At 36.1% G+C, this 25100-nt stretch overlaps 1 protein-coding gene across 1 annotated transcript in view; it reads left to right on the top strand.

Annotated features, from left to right (window-relative positions):
• Window positions 1–1102: 1102 nt before the first annotated feature.
• LOC373288 (cyclic AMP-dependent protein kinase type II regulatory subunit) overlaps window positions 1103–25100 on the top strand; it is a gene marked incomplete at its 3' end in the record, with an annotated part of 57359 nt that continues 33361 nt past the window's right edge. The window contains 6 exon segments of the mRNA NM_214523.1: window positions 1103–1633; window positions 7503–7538; window positions 11313–11365; window positions 12570–12653; window positions 18074–18115; window positions 24609–24673. Of these exon segments, the coding sequence (NP_999688.1) occupies window positions 1426–1633; window positions 7503–7538; window positions 11313–11365; window positions 12570–12653; window positions 18074–18115; window positions 24609–24673 (488 nt within the window). The 5' untranslated portion in view covers window positions 1103–1425.

The following is a 25100-nucleotide window of genomic DNA, read 5'->3' as shown; positions in this document are numbered from 1 at the left end:
TTCTTGGTAACTGAGCCAAATGGCTCTCCGTTGAACAAATAAGGGCGTTTGTTTTGTTTCTTTTTGTTTTAGTGATTGTATTTTCTTCTTTTTTTGTCAAGGATGTTTAGAGTGAAAAAGCAACCCAAAGACAAATTGCAGTGATTATCCACCCTCCTCTTCTTCTGCCAGAGAATCAGTGCTTGCGCTATTAGCGCTGGCGCCACACACTGAAACGTCACCAGCGTAAACTACGTGTAGCGCGCGCAGGACGAACGCGTACGAGTGCAGTCATTTTCTCCATTAGCTCCATCTGTAATTGGGTTGCCAACGTGTTTTCGCGGGTACCGCGCCGGGCGCGCGTTTCCGTTTTACACCCTGCCCTAGGCTTTTCTCCAATAAAATTTTACAAACCGACTGGTATTCGGAGTCTAGTCGTCCACATCTTGCCTCGGCGCTCTGCACACCACCAGGGGAGTGTTTCACAAAGATCCTAAGTAGAACTTAACACTAAGTTGGACTTAAAAAGTATGGACAGCCATTGGAGCCTTAAAATGAAATATATTCAAAAGCAAAAATTGGAGTATTTTAGACTTTTCATCAATTCCACATCAAGAACATGAAATCTCCCATGATAATAGAAAATACAATGATTTGAATCAACATTTTATGCCTTCTAAAAAAAAAATTACAAAATGTTTTCAAGGATGCTAATGGCTTCCCATAAATTTTAAGTCAAACTTAGAGATAAGTTCAACTTAGGATCTTTGTGAAACACCCCAGAACTCTGAAAACGTCACGTAGCGCTAGCTAACTCTCTATACTAACTAGTTGATCTTCCTAGTCGTATCATTTATTTTTATCCATTAATACGCAATACTCTAAGAGCGTGAGGATGCGTGATCAGCTCGCAAAATTTAGCCCAGCGATAACAAAACAATAATATATCGGGAAAACCGTCTTGAACAAGAAGACCCTCGCATCCCCAATTGAAATTGTACATAAGCTTTGGCTTCGCAATTCTTGACGTCGATATAAACAAACTTAGACTTCGGATACAGCATGTTTCGTGTAATTTCTTGCCGAAAAGCCTAGGGCAGGGTGTAAAACGGAAACGCGCGTACCGGGCAGTTTAGGCAGAGCTTATGTATGCACGATATGTTTCAATTCAGCGGCCGCGCTGCATGCATATGAACTTGGAACTCACCGGTTCTTTTCGCGGTGGTCAATTCGCCAAAATCTTGTCGCTGAAACTCTGTTGATGTTTAGTTAAAAAGAACCAAGTTTAGAACGGCAAGTCAGCTGTTTTCAGTACTAGGCAATTTACACATTTTCATGGACTCCGTGGAGATAGTTTTATCGGCATAAGATCAGAGCTTGCAGGGTGATTACAACCGGAGATTTTATCTCGTTTTCGGGGAACGATTCATCACCCCATCGCGCACGATGAACTTCGAAATACCGGAAGGTCTTACTGACTTGTTGCAGGACTTCACCGTTGCTGTGCTTCGGGAAAAGCCTAGTGATTTGGTCGAGTTCGCTTCGTCTTACTTCGCCAAATTGCAAGAAAATAATATTAGTTTAGGTGGAAAACGTGGAGTGACTTTCACTGCACCAGAAGATGCTGAATCTGATATCGACGATGAACCACCAGGTAGATTAAAGCAACAACACATGATTGAGAATGAATTAACAGAAAGAATAACACTAACAGTCGAGTTGGACAGAAGTCAGAAATGTAAATGAATGAATGTCTGTTGTTATGATGGTTACTTCTGTCCAACTCTAGATCTAGATCTAGTCTATATCTGTTTTCTTGTACAGATGCAGGTCTAAAGTATTGTTTTATTTTTTATTTTTTTTATCTTATTGATTAGGTGGGGGGAACAGGAGGAGAAGTAGACCGTCACTGTCTGGACATGGACTGTAGTCGTGTAGACTACAGATTACATACAGACAGTGTTGTCTAGACAGACATGGGGCTTTTACTTTTTTTTAAATAAATAACTTGTTTAGTGCACAATTGCCATGTATGATGTAGTTTATACCAAGACCAAGACGTGTGTCCAGACAGATTGTGTATCCGGAAAGTGTATATTTAAAACAGTAATTTGAATAAGGGTCTAGACTATATCATTAGATCCTGTATTTATATGTAAGGCACATGACTGTTCAGATGGGTGCTTGTGTACTTCTGTATCCATTTTTGACCCATAACTCTGACGTGGAGGTACCCTACTAGAACATGTCCAAAAAATCAACTTAATCTTCATCAATCATTCTAATTATATGGTCATGATATAAAGTCATTATATTTCTTACCCTTTTTGTGTCAATTTTCATATCTGTTTCGGAGAATTTTTCCTAAAAAACAAAGACCTAGTATTACTTATTAGTAGAGTTTACAAAGGAGGGTTTTTTCGACCACTTAAGACAAAATCCTATTTTTGGGACTCTTTACTTCCTATTATCATTTCTTGTTTAAATCATGAAGCAAATATTATTATTTAAACAAAAAAAGAATCCCAGAAAAAAATCATGAATTGCCATGACAATATTCATTTTTATAAAATGGCTCTAGTATTTTAAGCATCGTGATTGGTCAATACGCATCACATGACATTGACAAATTTTTGATGCAAGCACGATTTTGCAGAAAAAAGCGCAAAAAAAGTTATAATACACGTGACTATGGAGATCCAGCACAGAGCGGCACGAATCTAAAGAAACCTCGCGCGTACTGCATTCACTGCTATTGCACTCTGGGCTGTGCGTTATTTGTATACAATTTTCACTGTTTCGGAGGCAGTTATCGGCATAGCAAGCCAGTTTCCGACCGCATTTACAAAGTCAATAGGAAGCGCGTGCACGTTTCCACGCTAATCTATAGCACTAGAGGGTGGAGCAGGTATCCCACGCCGGAGCTCCCCGGTGCTCGCCATGTCGAAAACTAGCTCTGCGTTGATCGGAAATTGGAATCTGAATTAGACAGAGATATCGTGTGTGCGTTGTAGGCTAGTGTGTTGCGATGTCCAGCTGCATTGATTTAATACGTGCGATGAGATACTTTTGAGCTTGCGACTCGCACGAAATCGGGCTCTAAATCTGAAAAATACATGAAATAAAGCTCATGTTATGGTACCCATATTTCTTACAGACACGCGTAAGATACTCAATTTTTCAGATTCGGGTAGCAGGACCGCCGATTACATTGCTAAAATGTGATATTTTAGGATATATTTTCCTTTGCAAATGTGGTTCTTCAGTGACTCTGGCATGGTATGGTATGTGTGGGATATGTGATATGCTATTATGCGATGTATTTTAAAGGGATTTTACCATGCATCCAACGGATCGGCTGAAAACTGGAGATGGTCGATTACCCCCTCCTTTACTCTAGATAGATCTATACACTTTCTCACAGGTTTCATGACAAACCGCTGCACAATTACAATACAATTTCATACCATATCGACAAAGGGGTGCGGGCGCACGCAAGCGTGCGTGAAGTTATGGACTGTAATTTTTAATTATTACGGACGCTAACGTCAGGCACGCTGTATTGTATTGTACTTGTGCAGCGGTTTGTTGTGAAACCTGTGAGAAAGTGTATATAATAATTTAGGAAAAATACTCCAAAAGAGATACGAAAAATGACAAGAAACAGGTAAGAAACATAACGACTTTCAAATCATGATCATTATTTGAACAATTGATGAAGGTTTAATTGATTTTTGGTATGTTTTAGTAGGCTCTCCACACCGGAGTTACGGGTAAAAAATGGATACTAAAGTACACTAGCGCCTTCAGATGTTGGGCAATGCCTGCAATAATATAAACTTTAATATAAAGGACAAATATTCATAATGGTTTGTGCTATTTGATGAATATTTTTCTTTAAATCCTATGGCTATGGGAGAAGAGAAGTCTTTATGTTTGTGTCTAGACACCCAACCATAATCTTCTGGCAAACACAATTTCACAGTACAAGGATGTTGTTCAGTTTGTGGATCTCATGAAAGCTGACATTTTGTTATGTAGACTCTTGATCTCTATGGCCAAGGGTTCTAATAAAGCTACGTACCCTGCAAATATCCACAATGTGTACAGACATGGGGCTAGGGTGCAATTAAAACTGAATGTTTTCGCCAAGTACATGTGTAACAATGGTACAGTATGCAGACCATGGAGAAAAAGCAACAATGAATTTGATGAAAATCATTTGGTTTTTACCTTTGAAAAGATTTGTCAAAATGTACCTAAAAAGTATTTTAAAAATTGACTTGTTTGTAATTACTTCAGTTTGAGTCATGAACAGGTATAGCATGTACTACATAATGTACATGTACAGGAAGATCCAGACTAGTAAGCTACAGGTAGATTTATACACTTACATTACATACGGTAGTGCTTTAATTTTTTAAAGGAGATAGGATAAGGATATCTCAACATGAAATTCAAGGCTTTATATTTTGGGTATAATATCACATTCATTATACATGTAAGTGCAATATGCTTGGTAAAGGAATCAATCGGTTGTACTAGTGTCACGTTTTGTGTTGGTAAATTCCCCTTTATTACATCACAAGACTCCAGAGCAACCTTCTTTCAAGTGAATAATCAATAGATTATATTGATCTTTGAAAACACCTGGCCTTTTGTAGCCTTCACAGTGTCCTTTGCAAAAGTGAATACGGCAGGTCATTGTTATAAAACCGAAGGGATTAACTTTCATGATTTTTATGCCTCCGTTACGAAGTAGCCGGAGGCATTATGTTTTCGGGTTGTCCGTCCGTCCGTCCGTACGTCCGTACGTCCGTACGTCCGTACGTCCGTCCGTCCGTACGTCCCGTTCTCGTGATCGCGTTATCTGAAGAACCGATTGATGGATTCCTGCCAAACTTTGGTCATGTATGTTACTTGCAGAGCCGATGAACTGATTAGATTTTGGGGTCACGAGGTCAAAGGTCAAAGGTCACATGGCTCATTATGTATGCAAAAACAGCTCGTGATCGCGTTATCTGAAGAACCGATTGATGGATTCCTGCACAACTTTGGTCTTGTATGTATCTTGCAGAGCCGATGAACTGATTAGATTTTGGGGTCACAAGGTCAAAGGTCACAGGTCACAGGGCTCATTAGGTATGCAAAAAGAGCTCGTGATCGCATTATCTCAAGAACCGATCGATGGATTCCTGCCAAACTTTGGTCATGTATGTATCTTGCAGAGCCGATGAACTGAATAGATTTTGGGGTCACGAGGTCAAAGGTCAAAGGTCACAGGGCTCATTATGTATGCAAAAATAGCTTGTGATCGCATTCTCATTAGAACAGATTGATGATTCCTGCCAAATTTCGATCATGTATGTATCTTGCAGGGCCAATGAACTGAGTAGATTCATGGGTCATGAGGTCATGAGGTCAAAGGTCATGGGCTCATTATGTATCCAAAAATAACTTGTGAACGCATTCTCATTAGAACTGACAGATGGATTACTATTTAACTCAGGACATCTTGCAGAGCCAATGAACTGAGTAGATTTTAGGGTCATCAGGTCAAAGATCAAAGGGTCATATATGTATATGAGAAATTGCTTGTAATCACGATATTCTGAGAACCTCTTAATGGATTACAATCGAACTTGAATTTGAAAAATTTCTTCTGTTTTGGTTTGTAAAATTGCTCTATGACGGAGGCATCATTTTCGACTGCGCGCAGTCGAAGTTCCATCTAGTTTTTTTATAAAGATTTTTTGTATGGGGGGGGGGGGGGGTCGTTGTTTTCTTTTTGCGTTATTGTTTTCTTTTTTAAATATTTTTGTTATATCATGGTCACTGTGAAGAATTTGACTTGAAATGCACACTTTGTCCATTTGTAGTTTGCAAGATTGGCCCACTTGCTGTACATTTACATTGTTCCTTTAAAAACTGCAAGTGTCTGTGTACATAAAATTGTTGTACCCGGTACATGCATTTAGCCTACAACAGAATATACATATCAATTTCAGTGATTAATTAATGACAACACCAAAACTAAATACATGTACATGTACACCGTAGACTTGCTGCAGACATGATCTAATGTAGCATCCATCTAGTCTGGAGATGGGATGGGTAAATTTTAAGTGGCACTATTGACTAAGGTGAACTGCATCTATTCTTATGTGCAGCAGGCACACAGTGACGAGGATGTTGCACATTTTTAGACCCAAACGCTACAGTATTAAAATGTACTACATGTAGGAGATGGTAATTGTGGCCCCTTTGTGTGATCTTTTAATTCTCTGTTAGGTTTTGTGATGGCTGTACGTTTGTATAAACCCTTTACTGGTAAGTTGTTCGATAGATCTACCAACCTGATGCCTGCATACATGTAGCAGGCAGTTTGGTGAAACATTTGCTGTAAGCTCCGAGTTTGTAAAAACATAAATCAAACAAACATTTTATAGCACACGGGTGTTTAGGTAAAAAATTATCCCCCAATATTATAGTTGAAACTTTAAAGTACCTAATGATTTTTCTATTGTACAAAAATATGACTTACTGACCTGAAAATGAAAAAGAAAACTCAAATCTTTGAAACAATGCTAAGCAGCGGAATTGCCAATGCAGCAATAGTGCCATAATTTGATTATCATGTGGTACGAGTGACTTTGCACAAATTAAAAAACACTTTTAGATGAAAATTGAAAATTCACTTTGATTAAAAGTTAAAATAACTGACTACCGTACTGCAAAGAGTAGGCCAACATACTTTAGTAAACTACTTTATTTGCAATTTAATACATAAAACAAGATAACGATCTTGTTCAGGTTTATATTTTTCTTCACCGAGTGGTGTAATATAACATGTACATGTACATTATTCAATCACATTTGGATACAAAGGGCATGAATTCCTCAATACATGTATATATCAAACAGGAATTTGGGGGTTTGTCTGCTTTGTGTACATGGACAACTGTACATTGTTCATGTTGGTGTATTCAGATTTCCAGGGTGTGTCTATAAGGATGCAGGTGTGTAGCTCAACTGTAAAACTAGAAACCTGTATGTAATGTGTGCCAAACTCCTGTGAAAGAGCTGTGAAAGTTTCATACCCCGAAATGATTAACAACAGCGCCAGCCTTAAACTTTTGAAATTTATGAAAGCCAGTCCTTGACTAAAAATGTCATCTCAGCTGTACATGTAATGTATGTGTAGTTTTTAATTATGTTGTTTTGTCTTCCATAAAAGCCTGGCCGGAGAATGAATGTCATTTACGGTTTATGTATTCCCAAAGCAATATTATCAATATCACATGCATTTTTAAAATTTGTTTTAATTTCATGGTTTAAAATCTACCAGTCACAAAAGTTGAAAAGGGTGTTCACTGTTGTTGAGGTAGTAGACCTATATGGTGTAAACCTGCACTGCAAAATGTTGTACTTTATATGCTTGTTCAAAACTATAAAGCTTTCTTAAATGTAGTTTACAAGTGCTTTCAGGAATATTAATTATTGTATTTCCTCTTATTTTGCAGAACTTCCCAAGAACAGATATGCCAGAAGGAAATCAGGTAAGGGCTTTTTCAGTGTTATGTTTCAATTAAAATGAATATTTTCTCATAAATGAATAAACTGAAATTTTCTGAGAAATGTTACTTGTATAAAGGTAGAAAATAGTATGGATTTTAGGGCTCTAACTTTCAGGCATTTCATTAGAAGATGCTTTGAGGCAGGTTGGAATTGAGCAGCACTATTGTCTTTTGTTACCGTATTGAAATCAAGGCCACACAGTAGAATTTTTCCCTATGGCTCTGAATTGTTAATTAGAGTTTTGTGAAGAATTCTCTACATCAAAATATGTTAAAGCTGGCCTCTCCGGGCAGTAGAAAATCACTGATTCATATGATATCTCACAACATACACATACATGTAGCATGAGTTTTATGCTGGATGGGTTTTTCATTGAAATAAGTGTGAATTTTGTTTAATGATGTCACTCTCTGATAACCACAGACACTATACAATTTGCTACAATAAGTACATGTACAGGTACAAAATGTATGTACCCTTACTGACAAAACCATTGAGGCACTGTGAAGGAGATTTTTTTCTTCATATTATTAGGAGTCAGTTATTTTCTGTCTAAGAGAGCTTTCTTTCAAATACATATACACTGCCATTTTTGCGGTCAAATCAATAATTTAAAAGAAGTTTCTCTGAGAGATTTTTTATTTCTAATTCATATTTTGAAAAATATAATTTTTTTCGAGCATCTCCCCAAAACAACAGTCAACCTGATATTTACCAAGATTCTGCTCTTTTGCTAATATTGGATTTCGAGGCAAATCTCCATGCCATGCGTTTGACAATCACCTTCAGCCATTTGGTTAACTTGCTTGTGTACAGGACGTTCTATGGAAGAAGGGTATTGTGGGTGTAATGAATTGGAGTGTTATTGGTACAATTAGAGTGACATCCTTTGACCGAGGTTGAATGAACTATCTGCGAGTCTATATTGCCCGGTGGTACTAAAGTCAACATCCCTTTCACCTCTCTGTCCATAGAGGAAAAGCGTTAATTCTGAATACAACCCCTTTCTGTCCCATCGTGATTAGATCTCTACCAGATCATGTTTACTTTCACTATTCAGCCCAGAGCAGGCAAAAGAAGTCCAACAATTAAGATGTTTGCATTGAGATCACTCCAAGTCTCTGGCTTATTTGTCTAATGAAATAATACAGCGCCAGAGTGCCACTTTATTGAGAAAACATGAGCGGTCAAAAATGACCTAGAAGGCGTTTGAGAAATTAAATGATGAAATTTAGAGGATGATTTTCTCAGGCCTACCGCTGTACAAACAAAATTTATTACAATGTTTTTTATTAAATGCTTTCTTACTTAATCTAGATCTTTATTCAATTAAGTAGGTTAAATGCAATTTGGAATATTATAAAAATAAATTCCTAGATGAATGATAAACTGACTAATTTGGTAAGAACGTACAAAGTACCAAGTTTGTACTTTCCATTTTGTACTTTTCAAAATCAATCAAAGTTGTGAAGACTGACAGCAAGCTATTCAAGAAAACAATTTGAATGAAATTATACCAAAATATTTGGTTGATCTTTTCCACGATGTCTGTGGGCTGCAGACTATGGAAGATTTACAGGAAAGCACAGAGGGAAAAGGGTCATATTTCCTAGTACACACTGTTAAAACAATACTTTTGTTTGATCTTTCAAATTGGTACTTCCTTCAAATATTTAAACCCTCTTAATTTTTAGTTGAAATATGTACCAGGCCTATTGTCACAAAAAGAAAGTGTCGTGTTCTTGCCTCTGCTATTCATACTGTCGTTAATGTACAACCCAAGACACTATCCTTCAAAATAAAAAAACTGTATTCAAGGCCTTTACGGTATGTAAAAACAAAACAACAAAATACTTTTATTACATTTTCTCTCCATGTGTTTAACACTGACCAATTCTTATAGATGTATAGAGTGTAATGAATATGTACAGTACATTATTAAGGCTGCATGCAATGTGATGAACATAGTCTTCATGTATTTGGACGTACAGATTGCCAAACATGCTCCGTAATGCATATCGCAGAGCCGAAACAATTTTACAGGGTTGGAGAAAAATGGCTTGGTGATTATTGATTATTGGAAGGAAATGCGTCAGTGACACAAGAACCCCTTCAAACTAAAGGCTCCTGGACTTCTCGAAAACGATAGTGAGGAGTAGTACTTGAGAGGGTTGTACTGTACACAATACAGGCTACAATACAGTCAGGTCATTCACAGTGCATTGCTATGGTTGTACATTTAGAAATATAATGTACATTGACATCTGTAGATTCTCATGGGAGTCCAATTACACCTGGATCCAAAAGGAAATATAACATTTAGTTACCTTTAGTTTATATAGAAACAAAAATTAATGGAAAAAGCAGATTGATTACAGTGGTACATGTATGTTATTTTTATTCTTATGCTGCTTTAACTAATTATTTGAGTTGTCAGGTTGAATGACATTACATGTGAAATTCTTTTGTGGAAGGTTACTGGACTAATGCATGTAAATAATGTTTGATATGGCATCAAAGTGGAATGAAGTTAGGCTCATATTTCAAACCTATATTCCCAAGATGTTAATTAGTGATCATTAAAGCTCTCCCATGCAACCAGTCATCCTTCACAAGGCTAGCCAGTGCATCCGAGAGTGAAGACACACAGCCAGAAGACGTTACAGTGTGGGGTCAGGCTTGACTTGAGCTCAATGGAGCAAGAACTATGCTTCATTTAGTTGTGAGAGGATTTGGGAAGCAAATCTGCTGCTCCATGAATGAGAGCACATTGTTGAAGATACTCTAATTGATCAGCGTACATGTACATGATAATAGGGAATTAGGGATTAATATTATAAATTTATAAAGCCCTGCCAATTTGCCATGGCTAGGAATAATAAAAAGAAAGAAAAAAAGATTTCATCTTCTTTCTGTATCTTTTACTTCAAGGATAATCAAGATTGAGTTGACTCAAGGGACATCCAGACACTGTCCTTTTAAATTTAATACGATAATGTACCGTAGAGTGTAGGTGTGCGAGTAATTAGTATCTGCAATGTTAAGTGCTTTACGGAGAGCTACGAGATGGTATAAAATCCATGTCATTTTAGAGTGCTGCATGATCGCTCAGTAATCACCAGGACATACTTGAATTACAAATTGGTATGATTTATTCATTGCTTCTGATTAAAGGATCAATGCTCAGAAGCAGAGATGGCAGTGAGGAATTGAATTTCATGTGATTGAGATTGGAAATTTATTGTGATTGCATCATTTATTGATGGTAGGAAATTCTGACTGAATGATGTTTGGAAAGCCTTGTTACATGTATGAATATTTTTTTCTTCAAATTCATTTTGACTTGTATATTCAAGCAATTTGTTTTGTTTTATACATGTACATGTACATGTACATGTACATGTACAAGTACATATATAATGCACATTTTCTTCTTGTGATTACATCCGAGCTTGGTATTCTACATACATAATACAGTATGTTTAGCTTAATTCTATGCACATTTTAATCTTTCAAACTTTGCAGCTTTGGAAAACAGCAAAAATAAAATCCATACATGTATGTAGTATGATTTCAAGACTTTCGCAGGGATCCACACTTTAAAAAAAAAATAAGGCACCCATGTGTCTCAGCCTCCCAGGTGCCTGTAAACTTTGAGGCCTGCTTAGTTTGTGTCATTGTGATTTTGTTTTTGTTGTATTGTTTTGTCAATGCATAATAATTCAATATTTATTTTATGTTGATTTGTGTTTCAGTTTGTGCAGAGAAGTACGATCCCGAGGCTGATAATGACACTGATACACAAAAGGTGAGGACAACAACATTCTGCAAGCTTTTTGAATGAATGTGGCATTTGAACACTGCAGAGATTTGTACATGTACATCACTGCAACAATAAATGCAAGTGTGTGAAATAAACAAAGGAATCATTGTTTACCAGAGATAGATACAAGTAAATTTCACACCGTCATCATATAAAAAGTGTGCCAGAACAATGAATGCAGCCATACAGAATAAAGGTAAAATAAATCATTAGCACAAAAGAAAAATATGTAATGGTAATGGCAATTTTTGTATTGCATGTACCGGTAAGTCAATTTGATGGTGTACATACAAGTTGTTGGCCATACCTGAAGAAGAATGAATATTAAACATGTGGATGTATGCTGAGGCTTACTGGGATACTTGATATGGGACACAAGGGAGGTTTATGAATAGCCATGAGTTAGACCACTGTGGTAAGTCTATTACCATGGTTACATGTCAATACTTAACCCCTCTGTGACGCTCGCGCCTAAGGTACAGTACCTTGCCAATGGACATGTAAATTCAGGCGAAAGCTAGACAACAAATGGTAATGGGATAGGTTTTTCATTGATTCATTGATATTTTTATGTATTTCACTGCCAAAGGATACAAGAAGGGGAAAAAAGAGCAGAGTATACAGAAATCAATATTCTTATAATTAGGAATGTTAATCTTTGGTTCTAATAATGATAGGAAAATGATTTTAGCAGAATGAAACCAAACTTGCACTTAATGTTAGGAGATAATGCTCCTAATAAAACAAATTTCATGAAATGTGTACACTTGAAGATAAAAGAGTGATTAGCACATGAAGATAGGGAAACCATCAACCGCTAATTGACCATTAGAATATGGTCTTAAATATGTGCCTGGGAGTTATGCTATTGCAGTCAATGTAAATATATAATTTGTTTAGATTCTGTTGGTCTTAGCAACCTACCTAGGACATAACAAGGTAATTCAGAATAATGTGTGTGTCAGTTCTCTCATTCTCTCATTATACCAGAACTCAAGGTTACATGAAAATGTAGATTTGAGCATCATGTATTCCAATTGAAGTGCAGGCACACAAGCGTAAATGTAGAGAGTTCTGACTAGCATACATCTGCCTGCAGTGTTACCAAGTCATCTTGGCTTATGATAATTTCTACCTTTCACTTCCTGTGAATTATGCCTCGCTCTTTCTCTCCATTGTCTGAATGCAGCTGGTCTACCCGAAGTCAGATGAACAGAGAGCGCGTCTTACCGAAGCTGTGAAAAACATTCTACTCTTCAGGGCACTAGATGAGGTAAAAAAAAAAAAGGAGAGAAATTTGAGTGTCGTACATGTACTTGTACACGCTCACTTGTACCCTTATTAATATCATAATTATCATTATTCACGATGACCGCGCAGGTGCAGTGGTAACTAAGCAAGCACACTGCCTGTTTATATATTTAAGAAAAAATATATATACCAGAATGAATCAGAGCAATAGTTAGTTTGTGCTCCCTGTAAAAGTTGTTATCGTACATTATAGCTGGCAAATGACAAGACTGTTGTGTGACCTACAATTTGATAAGAGACAAAACAAATCAAGACGATGCTGATAACTAATTCAAATGGCATTGCAAGGAGTAATAGGTGCAAGGCAGCATCAAAAGAATCCTGTATTTCTGCCTTGCAGCGGTATATATTTCAAGCACTATTTCTCCTTGGTTCCCAACTGAGCCATTGTGAGTCAGTACATCTGTCAAGGTGAAAAGAAATGCTGCTCGACTTATTAGATTGAGAATGGTAATTTGACATTTGTGGCTTACATTGCAATTTGCATCAACTGATTTAATGCAATTTATTCCTTGTCTCTCTGTTTTCTGTTTATCATGTAGAACCTCCCCCATTTCTGGAGTTCATTAAAGGCCTTTTTCTTCTCTTTTTTTTGTTTACTTTGTCTGAAAAGTTTTTAAAAATGAAGGGCCTGTCACATTGAAAGTCATTATACTAAACAACTGCTGTTCTGCTCTTACAGTCATAGTGAAGGGCCTTTTTTTCTAAGAGAATAAGTTGTACACATACTTTGGGAATTTTGTATGCAGTGTAAGATTCTTATAAAACCCTTGAATAACAAGATGATTTTCGAAATCTTACAGAATTTTTGAGATATAGAACTCTCTACGTATTATTAAGGTCATGAAAGAACCACGGTCATACCACCATACAGACTGAATTGTTACGTGAACAAACTCATCAAATTTGAAGGCATTTGAGGTCTGAAAACAGAACTCAACTATCCCTTTAAGTAGGAAGAAAGATGACCTCACAACTCAAAAGACATTAAACTAAATTTACAGCCACCTCCCTTTAATCAGGAAAGAAAATTGGAGAATAGATATTGATTGATCAATTTCTGTCACCTCGTTCATTTAGCGATTACCCATCACCTGGCAACACCATGGTAACAACATGGCTGCTTGCTTCTACCAAACATAGCCAGACATCGCTATGGTTACTATGTCATCTTATGGATTAGGATTGAAATGTCTGCTGCTCGCTTCTTTTAGGTTTGCATGATTAATTCAACTTGGTGCCCTAATGTTAATGAGCCGGTATAAGGGACATGAATGAAGCAATAAGACTACTTATAATAGCAAACTTTAAGGATATTTTGGTTGAGGAAAAAAACCCTCGGAATTTAGAAGAAAAGAAGGAAAAATGGATTTCAAAATATTTTGAATAATGAGCAGCAAGATACTAGTAGTATACTTTGCAAGTGCTGTTTACTTGTTAATTTCACTAGAGAAAGATTAATTAAAAAAACTGTGAAGAGTACATGTAATTTATATCCTGGCATGGAATATAAATATTCCAACAAGTGATTGATATATCAAACTTATAGACAGCTTTGTGTGTGCGTTAGCTCTACATATACATGTACATGTAGATTTGAAAAGCATAATTTTATTTGGTTTTGCTTTCAGCTATTCACAATAGAATAACATCTCAAATCATCTCAAATCATCTCAAATCATATCTGCTTCTTACATCCTGCAACTTGTCAAATTCTTGATTGACATACTGTACCAACAAGATACAGCTAATGTATGTACAATTTTGTTCAAAATAGATTCCTTCCATGAAATTGTTATACATGTACACATCGTTTTGAATGAAATGGGTTCTTAGAAGAAACATCTATCAGAATAGTATATTATTAAAGAAGACTAAGAAGTCTATTGATCAGAAAGTAATCGGAACAACAGGTTACATTACTGTAGTTCCATCTTGGAACCATTGTTGAATTTTCGTTTTCATGCTGGCAACTAGATTGCACTTAAAATATACCATTTACCCCCGGGAGGCCACTCAAAAAACATGATTTCCCATGAGATAAGCATGATTTCCATCTCAGTGACAATTTAGCATCTGATATTGCATGAATGATGTACTTCTTCGTCTGTAACTGATCTTATCCATGGTAGGTCTGGGAGATGTAACATACTGTTCATGTGTTGAATTCCAGACAAGTTACCGTTCCTCATCAAATTCAAACCAAATCAAGTGGAAGTAATTTTGAATTTGAAGCCATTGGTGGATGAGAAAATGCTTTAGATTTGTTGAATATACCTCGCATATATACACTGTACATTATACTTATACACGTGCAGATACTTTAATATTTCACATGTGTAGATACAATAATATTTCACATGTGTAGATACAATAATATTTTACATGTGCAGATACTTTAATATTTCACAGCCTGTTGAAAGTGTCCTACATGTGCCTGTTCTCTTGTACCAAAAATAAATAATTTTATGTCTGAACTATTTTCTACATCATTGTCAGTTAGTTTTTTTAAAATGATTTATTCCTGTTTTCAATTATTCCATATCGATTTCTGATTGAAAAAATAACATGTAATTTCTGATAGTGACATTGTACATGTATTGTTGTAACATATATGGGCATTTAATTTGAACTCAACCAAATCATTTGATGGTTGAATAGAGTTACAGAGAAAAGTATGTAACTTCTAATTTAAATGGTTAGCAAAACGATGAAGAGAACCTGTTGTGAATTGATGGTGAATATGTATGAGAAAAAAATGAATGGTGGGTTTTATTCAGGCCTACATATACATCCTCCCTTTTTGTGTGTGTCAAACTGTCAATGATATTGGTATTTTGGCAACATTTAGAGAATCACTGTACAATGTACACAATATAAAATAAGATTTATTTTATTATAAAGATGAGGGGATAGATCAGATGCAAATAGAGTAGATGCATTACCGGTAGATTACGGCAGAGATGTATTATTTTTTTTGTTATTCCTCTCGATCAAGAAAACCCCAGTCAAAAAAATCCCTCTAAAAAGAATGATCAGTTATGTGGAAAAGAGTTACTCGTGATGTATTGGTACATGTTAAGAGCTAAAGAGGAAATTGAGGGTGTGCAAATGTCAATTTCCATTTAGGTTAAGTTCCATGCATCACCCATTCCTCAACTACAGTGGATGTATGCAATATGGTGCATGCAATCCAATCTGCAGAGCTCTGCAGTATTTGCTCCGAAAACACAAAAGTATTGATACAGTTTTGCATGATGATCTGACATTTCATTCTCATTCAGTCAGTCAAGCATTACAACCCAAAAGAGAGCTAGATAGAATCTTTTAACCTTTGCGCAAAAGAAAAAATGCATTCCATATTTCGCGAGCACGTCATGTTATGAATTTAAGGTGATTTTTGTTTGCCAATGGTAATCTGAGCAGACCCTGTTCAACAAGAGAAAATGCTGCTTTGAGGAGAATTCATACGGTCTTTAGGGGGTGGGACTGGCATGGTCATGCACTTGGTTAAACTACCCCCTGTTCGGACTTCCAAAATGCATCGTATAGCTATACGATAAGTAAATATTTTTTTCTAGTCTGAATATTGTACAGTGAAGCACATGTATGAGCATTATTTTTAACTAAAACTCTAAAAAGAAATTAGGGTCCCCTTCTCATCCGAACGTTGTATCGTATGAAAACTGTATAATTGGGCAGGGCAAATCATGAGCATGGACTCATTACTGGCCTCAAAATTAGATCATTTACTGGCTGTTTCTTTATACAACTTTTTTTCATACGACCCTCTTTCCACATGCGTATATGCCCCTTTTGCTTTAATAAGGATGGTTCTTTATACAACGTTTCTTCATACGACACTCTTTCCACATGCGTATGCCCCTTTTGCTTTAATAAGGATGGTTCTTTATACAACGTTTCTTCATACAACACTCTTTCCACGTGCGTATGCCCCTTATGCTATACGATGGTTCTTTATACAATGTTCCTTTTAATACACATATTATACTTTCCTGTAGTTTGAACAGGCTACTAGGGGTTGGGAATGGCGTGGCCATGCGCTTGGTTAATTTAGAAATCTGGGGCTGTGGTTGGGAATGACCTTTGGATTCAACTCATTAGAGAGAACTTTGCTGCTGTTGGTGACGCATTAATGGACTCTGAGGAAAGAGAATTTCATTAGTTGAGTGATGCATACACATGTAACATCGTGTAAATCCAGGCTGAAGAGATATTTTGTGCGAACCTATTTTATTATGTCTGTGCAACAAGTGGGCTAAGCATACGTTTGATTACATGTAGCTCGTTTAGCTTGAAGAGGAGATGAATGAAATTAAATGTCAAACGTGGATATGTAAATTAATTACATGTATATTGACGCTGTAGAGGGCAATTGGCAAATTAGGGATTACATGTACTTCACAGGGAATGCTTAATATTCTGATGTTGATGAAGGTTAAACAATGAGTCTTAATATGTCATAGATTTACCCTAACGATCTAAATCATAGGACCTTCAAAGACAAAAATGTAGCCCTTACAAATTAAATTTCAAAAAAAAAAATGCTTGGTGCCTGCTTTTTACATGAATATAACAGTTAGCATTTGAGTTTCTGTACTGTCCTTATTCTGTGGGGTACAGTACAGCATAAACCTACATATGCCTGGCCAGTCAGGTAGCCTGGCAGCAGGAGAATGTTTTTATCACAAGTAGATAGCTGATGTGATATGTTGTAAATCAAGAATATCTTGCACATGTTGAGCACAGTAGAATTGGAGCACACTATTGCAGACACAAGACCAGTTTTATTTTTCTTCAGATATTAGAACAGAATGCACATGAATGACCTTGTACACTGTATGCCAAATGCAGAGTTGAAATGTATATACTCCCATATGATTTATAGTGTATGCACAAGCTGACACAAGCTGAAGGGAAGTGTATTTTGTGGAGATGTAATTTACTGGCAGAATGTGTCTGAATTTCATTTGTCATGTGTTTATGATGACATTCCAATTAAATTTTCTCATTCTCACTCCAGTTTCTGTAATACTGTAACAATGTTTTATTTGCATGATTAATTTTTCGCGCTGAGCGACCCCAAAACATATTTGCTGGTTCTGAAATTCGCGTTGCCCGCAATTCAGCCCATTCAAAACACGCATAAAAAGTCATGTTTATATTTTCATGAGTTCGCGCTTGCTGATCTTAGCGAATATTTCTACTTTTTTACAGTACCGGTCATCCCTCACAAAGTCACATAAAAACATGCTGTCTTAGTCTGTGGAAATCTGGTTTCCCCTATATTAGTATGAAATATCAAATGTCGCTTTACTTGTAATATAATTTTCTTACCTTTCTTTTTTTTTTACATTTCAGAAACAAATGCAAGAGGTCATTGATGCCATGTTCGAGAAGAAGGTGAGTAAAAGCTTTAATATTTACATTAAAAGCCTTCCAGATCCAGGGTTAAAATTGGAAGTCCTGTTCACATTAGATGCGGTAAACTACCTTTTTTCTTTAAATGCCTTTGCAAAATAGCACAGTCCTCTTCACATTATATATCTTTTAAGTAAGTACATGTTATGTGCCACTACTTTTCTCTCACTTTCATTTGCCATTCATTTACATGTAAAATAGTTAATATTTTGCTTACAAGTGCGCTGCAGTTGCCATTTGTAAACATGGCTAATATAGGTAAAACATGTTGAGTTGGAGGCAACATGATTATAAAAGTCAGGAGAGGATGAATAATGTGTAAAGGCAGTATATCTTGTCATGTGTGAACAGTCGATAGATAATGGGTTCAAATTTGAAGGTTAGACCATCTCTTCAAAGATCGCTTCAGCAGCCAAGTGTGATCATGGCTAACATAAGTTAGTCATGCTGAATACTGAATAGGAGCCAACGCAATAAAATGTTGGAGAAGAAGACTTTTTTTAGGCTGTTTACATCATCACATGTGGACGAGGCTTTCAGTAGTCAGAGAGTTTAAAATGTAAATGTGAACTGCCCCTCCAAAGAAAATGCTCCATGCAGCTCCCTGCAGTTGGCAAGTGCAAACATGAGTAAGTCCTACAGCGGAGGAGGAGGCAACATGAATATAAAGGGTAGAAGATAGCAAGGATAGGTATTGCCACATACTACACAGCTCATGAATGCAAGGAGGTGACTTACACCTTACGCCGGTTTGACAAACCTCCTGCAAGGAGAGCAGACTGCCAGGGATGTAGATTTATCATGTGTAATGGATAGTGTGAATATGATAATCAGATTGGATTCAATGGGGTGGAAAATTGATGTTGAAGAACGTAACGCAGGTTCATTTTGTTAGACTGATTGGACACACCTCCCAGTATGATGTGTTCATATACACAAAATGTACATGTACATGTACTTGTATACTGTTAAAAAACCAAATTTACTTTTTTGAGGCAAATTGCCATGGTTACAGTAATAAATTTGTTCTTTTTGTACTCCCCATCTCCCTCTCTTGATTACTTTGGCATAGATCTTTGTTTTGCTCTTGTGGTTGGAGAAAAAGAAAGGTGTATTTTTAATGAGATATCTCTCACTGACAAATAATATTAAAGAAAATATGCATCTAACATGTACATTATGTATGTACATGTACATGTACACTGCTCCTAAGCACTTGTCCTTAATTTAAAGCTTTACATGTACCTTCATTTGCAATTTGGTTATTTAAAATAACTTTAAAAATAATTATAATTTCGTCAATCATGTTCTAAAGTGGAGTTCCAAGATCAGGGCAAACATGGGTAGCTAGGAGAAAGATTATGGTTTTGTAAATTGTATTCTTTCAAAATCTGGTCTTATTCACTGTATGTAGGCTTATGCCTTTAAAGAAAATATGATTAGTCCACCTGCTACAAGCAATTACATGGAAAGATGACCAAAATTGAGACCAATACAGTTACGACACTATCGACTCTATCAACCTGAAAAAGTAGATCATGTTGTCTGCAGTCAAACAGCACATAAAGGGAGGAACGCTGCCCCAGCAGGGATTGAGCCATGTATTACATCGGGTGTTTGCACTTATCCCACCCCGACATTGACATTCAAAGTATGTTGGGCTCAGGCTCTGTAGAGGAGGATCTTGGAGATTTATTTGTCGGGCGATCACAGTTCAAGTCTTGATGAGCAATGACAAACAAGTGATCAGTACATCAGAGAAAGAAATGCTAAGTTGAAACAGAGCTATCCAGAATGGAGATAGATTCCTGGCACAATGGGTGAGCTTCCTTCATCTAGGCCACGGTGGATAGATCCAAATTGACTTTCCAGCTGCAGCGCGTGCTCTTAGATGAAGACAAATGTGTACCGTGGGTCAACAAACGACAAATTCGCATACATGTTTTGAATTCTTAGGATTCAGTATACGTCAATTGAACTGTGCACAAAGTTAAAATTAATGTTTAGATGGATGGGATGAATATTCTTATCAATTTGTTCTGATTTGGAAAACCTAGATCTTTTCATTTTCTGGTAATAATATATGAAGTCCCCTTTAATATTCCATAGTAAATGAAGATATACAGTATGCATGGAACTGAACTTCCTGACATATATGAATCGTAAATAAATGCACTTGTACTTTGTTTTATAATTATTTATTGTGTTTAATATACTGCTATTAGTTTTATTATTATTATTATTTCTCCCTTCTTTGTTGGTGATATCTGTCACTGAACACAAAATGCTATGCTCTTTTCTGATTCTTGTTATTGTATTATAGCCTATATAACACACTATGTGTACCATCTCAACTGATTTAAATGATTGTAATACTTTAAATGTAATGTAGAGAATTTTAAAAGGAGATATTATTTATTCACATAATCACATCAATTTGCAAATTTACTTACATTTACAGCCTTTACTATCCACCAAAGGTGGATGTATATGCATTGGCATACATTGATGTCAAGAGAGGGAGAGAAAGAAAGAATAGAAGTTGAGACAAGAAAGTAATTGGTGTGAAAAACACCATAATTTTATTATTTTTTTAATGATAATTACTTGTACAACTAAATAGTAATTAGAGCCACTTGAAAAACAACAACACAAGTGTTTATAAATATAATCTGATATGTTTTGTTAATGACCTGAAGGAAAAATAAAAGGATGAAATATGATCCAATTTCTGCTAAAGAGAGTACAAGGAAAGGTCCAATTTCTTCTAAGAGCCAGAACAAAATGTGGTTTCAATTAATTGTTTGAAATGTCAAAACGTGTCTGTGCAATATTTGGCAGGGCAAAAGTAGGTTTGTATTCCATTATTCATATTCACATATAGGGCGGTCTGGAGATGATCACGCATACATGTACTGTAGTAAGCTGAATTAATAGAGTAAAACACTTTTTTTTATAAAATGGATAAACAAGTTTACTCTTTTCTTTTCTTGTTTGTCTTTGTTTTTGTTTTTTTTTTGCTGTAGACATTGTATTTATGTACAGTCAACTGTGTATTGTGTATTTTTGTTGTGTTAAAGAGATGGAACCATGAAATAAGTGTCTCTCTTTAGGCGGTGTCAGACCAATTTTCACGATCCATCTTGAATTACCTAGATATTAGCTACATGTAAACAGGTAAAAGACACAAATTTCTCGCGAAAAATCCTGTGAAATTTCTCGATAAGGGAAAATTTTCTTGATTCGTTGTAGGATTTTTTGAGGGATAATTGATGACAGACAGCGAGTGATCTAGATAGGTTTTTTGGATATTAATGATGTTAATGACACAAAACAAACATTTCAAACTGAACAAAATGGTTCTTTCAATACATATTGTATACAAAGAGAGTTTGTCTCTAGTTATGGAATAGGTAGTCCCAGTCTCATTGCAGTTGAAGAAAAGCTAAATTCAAGAGAGAGATGACCCTGTCATGCAAACAAAACAGGGATCCCTGCAATAAAAAAGCTTAATTATTAACTAAAATACATTGGTGCACAAAGGAAAGAAATCTGTTAGTCATTACCATGTAAATATTTTCTGTCACTGAGATTTGAAAGATTTAGTTGGGCAGGCTGAATTATCTACAGTTGTACCTGTACATCTGGCTCATATTCATAAAACCTTACGAAGCTATAGATGTCAGCTAATTACATCTAGTTAGTTGACAATTAGGCTTACTAAAGTGTTATGAATATGGTCCCAGGTGTACAGTTTACATCTGGACAATATTGCTGTGAACATGTACAGTATGTCAGCTGAAATTATTGAGTTATAAGTTTGGGACTTATGGTCATTTGTCATTCACATCAGTTTTATGAGTACCTGAATATTCCTTAAATGTAAGAGGATTTCAGACGGAATCATTGGTACAAATTTGAATTACTCAGTATGCCAAGTTAATATTTTGGTAAACATAGAATGCATTTAAGCATAAATACCTTCAGAACCAAAATACAATTTAGATCCATGACCATGTCCATGTACAGTACATCTAGGTTATAGTACATGTAGGATTTAATGTATTAGCAGTGTGGTGTATCGGGACAGGATTTTCCCCATCAATCCACCTTCTTTCTCCAAGTTTGAATTTAATTTAAACATAACAATACAAAACATGGCATTCATGAAATATATGTACATGTATGTGTATTACTAAAAAAGCCAACATGTATGTTTATGGCCATAAAATACAAACCCACTTAGTTGCACATCTAAGTAGAATGCCCTATTTATTAATACCTTTAGGTATCATATCCGTAAGTAAGTTTAACTTGCCTATTTCTTTAAACTAGAAACTTTTGTGTACTTCAAATGTTCATGAAGTTAGTCAGATTAGTGAAAGCTTCATACTGCAGAATAATCCAATTACGATTGAACAACTTGGATTTTTACAATTCTTGCCATGAAAATGGCTGTCCTTTAACAGTACACAAAAGTTTGTGGCTTCTAAGTACACCATATTCAATTTTAATGTGTGACTAAAAGGAGGAATGCATAAAAAGAGAAAAAGCATGCCCTTGTGACTGGGTGGATGACACATGATAACATGTAAGTGATGCTCTCCCAGGTGCAGGGTCATGGTGGCTTGGCAAATGAATGATGTCATCTCTGGCTTGCATACACATCATCATTATTACAAGATCCTTCTGTATTAGTCCTTATTACACACCGGTACTGTATATACATTGTACATTTAAAGATATGTACATACTACATGCACATTAGGACTAGTTCATACTTGACCCAGTTAACCAACTTGAGAAAATCACAGAGGCAAAATAAAATGACAGTGTATGGTGCTCTTCCGTATCTTACATGTATTTGTATACAGAAAAGAGAGTTTGCTTTAATACGCCCTTTGTTATGCACTGCTACCATATTTTGTTCACCTCCACCTGCCATATGTACTTTTAAATAAAATTATTTCAATTAGCTGTGGATATTTATTATTTTAGGGAATGACCATGTCATGGGTGAACAAAGCTTTAGCAGGTAATACATTGTAAAATACCTGATTTAGTATTCACATCAGATACATTTCTTTGTGTGATTTAGAATACAAATTCCATAGAAATGTGATGCCACAGATATGAGAATATCGGTGTATGAGGCTCATAGCATAAATAAGATGTGACCTGCAACACTGATATCCAGTCAGTTTTCCACATGAATTTCCAGATAAAGATCAGAGAACAATTTATTGAAATGTAATATTGATCTTACCGTATTTGCCGGCGATAAGGCCACAGCGCCGCATAGGCCGCACCCCCAACTTTGACATTTCGTAGAGGAAAAAAACCGGACCAAACAAAATAATCGTAATTTTCTTGTAGAACACAATTTTGTCTACAAACGGTAGATTGAAAAATGTTAGAAAAATAAGTAATGAAGTTTATTTTCGTCTTCATATCATTAATGCAACATAAAATTGTCGGTAAGATGTGTGGAGTTATGCTAGAAATGTCCTGTCCCATTGTATAGTCATGTAGTCCCATATGCACGAATGGACGTGCTGTTTTGACCGCTGAATTTTTAGTTGTTGCGCAAAGGCAGCACCCAGACTTTTTAATATTTTCTTTTCCGAAAATACTGCGGCTTTTACGCCGGCAAATACAGTAAATGGTTCAGTATAAGTGGTGCTGTAAACCTGTAATGTACATGTACATGTATGTACCTTGGCATGTGAGAAACACGTTTGTAGGCGATCAGTATCATGGTTTGGAGGAGTCACTCCACAATCCACATATTATACATGTAAGGCCAAAATGCCAAATAGTCAAGTGGGTGCAATAGGAGAAGTAAGAACATATGACTTTACAATAAAAATAGCTGAGGGACTCGTACAATGTATTTGCAACACATTTACATGTTCAGTCTACTTTATCTGTCCATGTAATTAGTCCCGAGAGCTTAACTCTGTACAGTGTATACATGTACCTGCTACGGGCTGAACTTAACATACGGTAACCTGTAGATACAAATATTTTAATATAATCTATTCATCTACATCTATCTATCTATCCATCCATTTCTATCATTCTTGCTATCTACATATTGTATCTATGTACCTGTCTATCTTTGTACCTATCTATGTCCCATAACTTGGGTTATGTGACTACGTTTATACATATTCATGAGATGCAGGTTCTACACCACTTATTACCTGCTGGTACATGTATAAATACATTGTAAATAAAAGTAAGCGACTTGTTTAAATACAAATTTGTAGTCCATGTTTGGATGTAAGCTAAATATAAAAGTTTTAAGTTGTAAAAGTGTACTGTACATAATATATGTTGTGCAAGAGCTGCATACATAATGTGGGGGGATGAGAATGGGAGCAGCCATAAAGCATATTCTTGAGTGTTTTCTCCAGCTTTACACTGTCAAACAGCACTTCTTCATGCTCCATATTTTTCCCTTGCTTTACAGACGACGCCAGGTGATCACGTCATTGACCAGGGAGACGATGGTGACAACTTCTACGTCATAGATAGGTAAGCATCTGACGTTGGCTCGTCTGTTTGAAGCCCCTCGCTAGCTAATCCTGTGTTACCTAGTCAGCATCTCATCACACCCTTAACACAGTGCAAGAATATATTGGAAAGGCTGGCTGAAGGGGATGAAATATATCTTCCTAACACTTGTATATATTTCTGTTCAGGGTAAGATCTAAGGCTTGTGTGAAATAGTTCCCTGAGGCTGGCATTGGAGAAGGTATATTTGAGCGTATTGAAGTCTGCGATGAGATGGCGATACAGGATGTAGGCTTGCAGTAGTAGGATTGTATTTAATTAAATTTCAGGTATACTCAAGTTGTATGTAGTACTTATGGTTGTGGGAATGAGGAAAGAAGTTAATTAAAACAGGATTTAAACGAAACCAACAACTGTTCAACTGGTTGAAATCGTTGCATTGCGATAG

This window comes from Strongylocentrotus purpuratus, unplaced genomic scaffold (genome assembly GCF_000002235.5).
Source record: "Strongylocentrotus purpuratus isolate Spur 01 unplaced genomic scaffold, Spur_5.0 spur5_scaffold_6, whole genome shotgun sequence".
NCBI lineage: Eukaryota > Metazoa > Echinodermata > Echinoidea > Camarodonta > Strongylocentrotidae > Strongylocentrotus > Strongylocentrotus purpuratus.
This window is presented reverse-complemented; position numbering and strand designations above follow the sequence as displayed.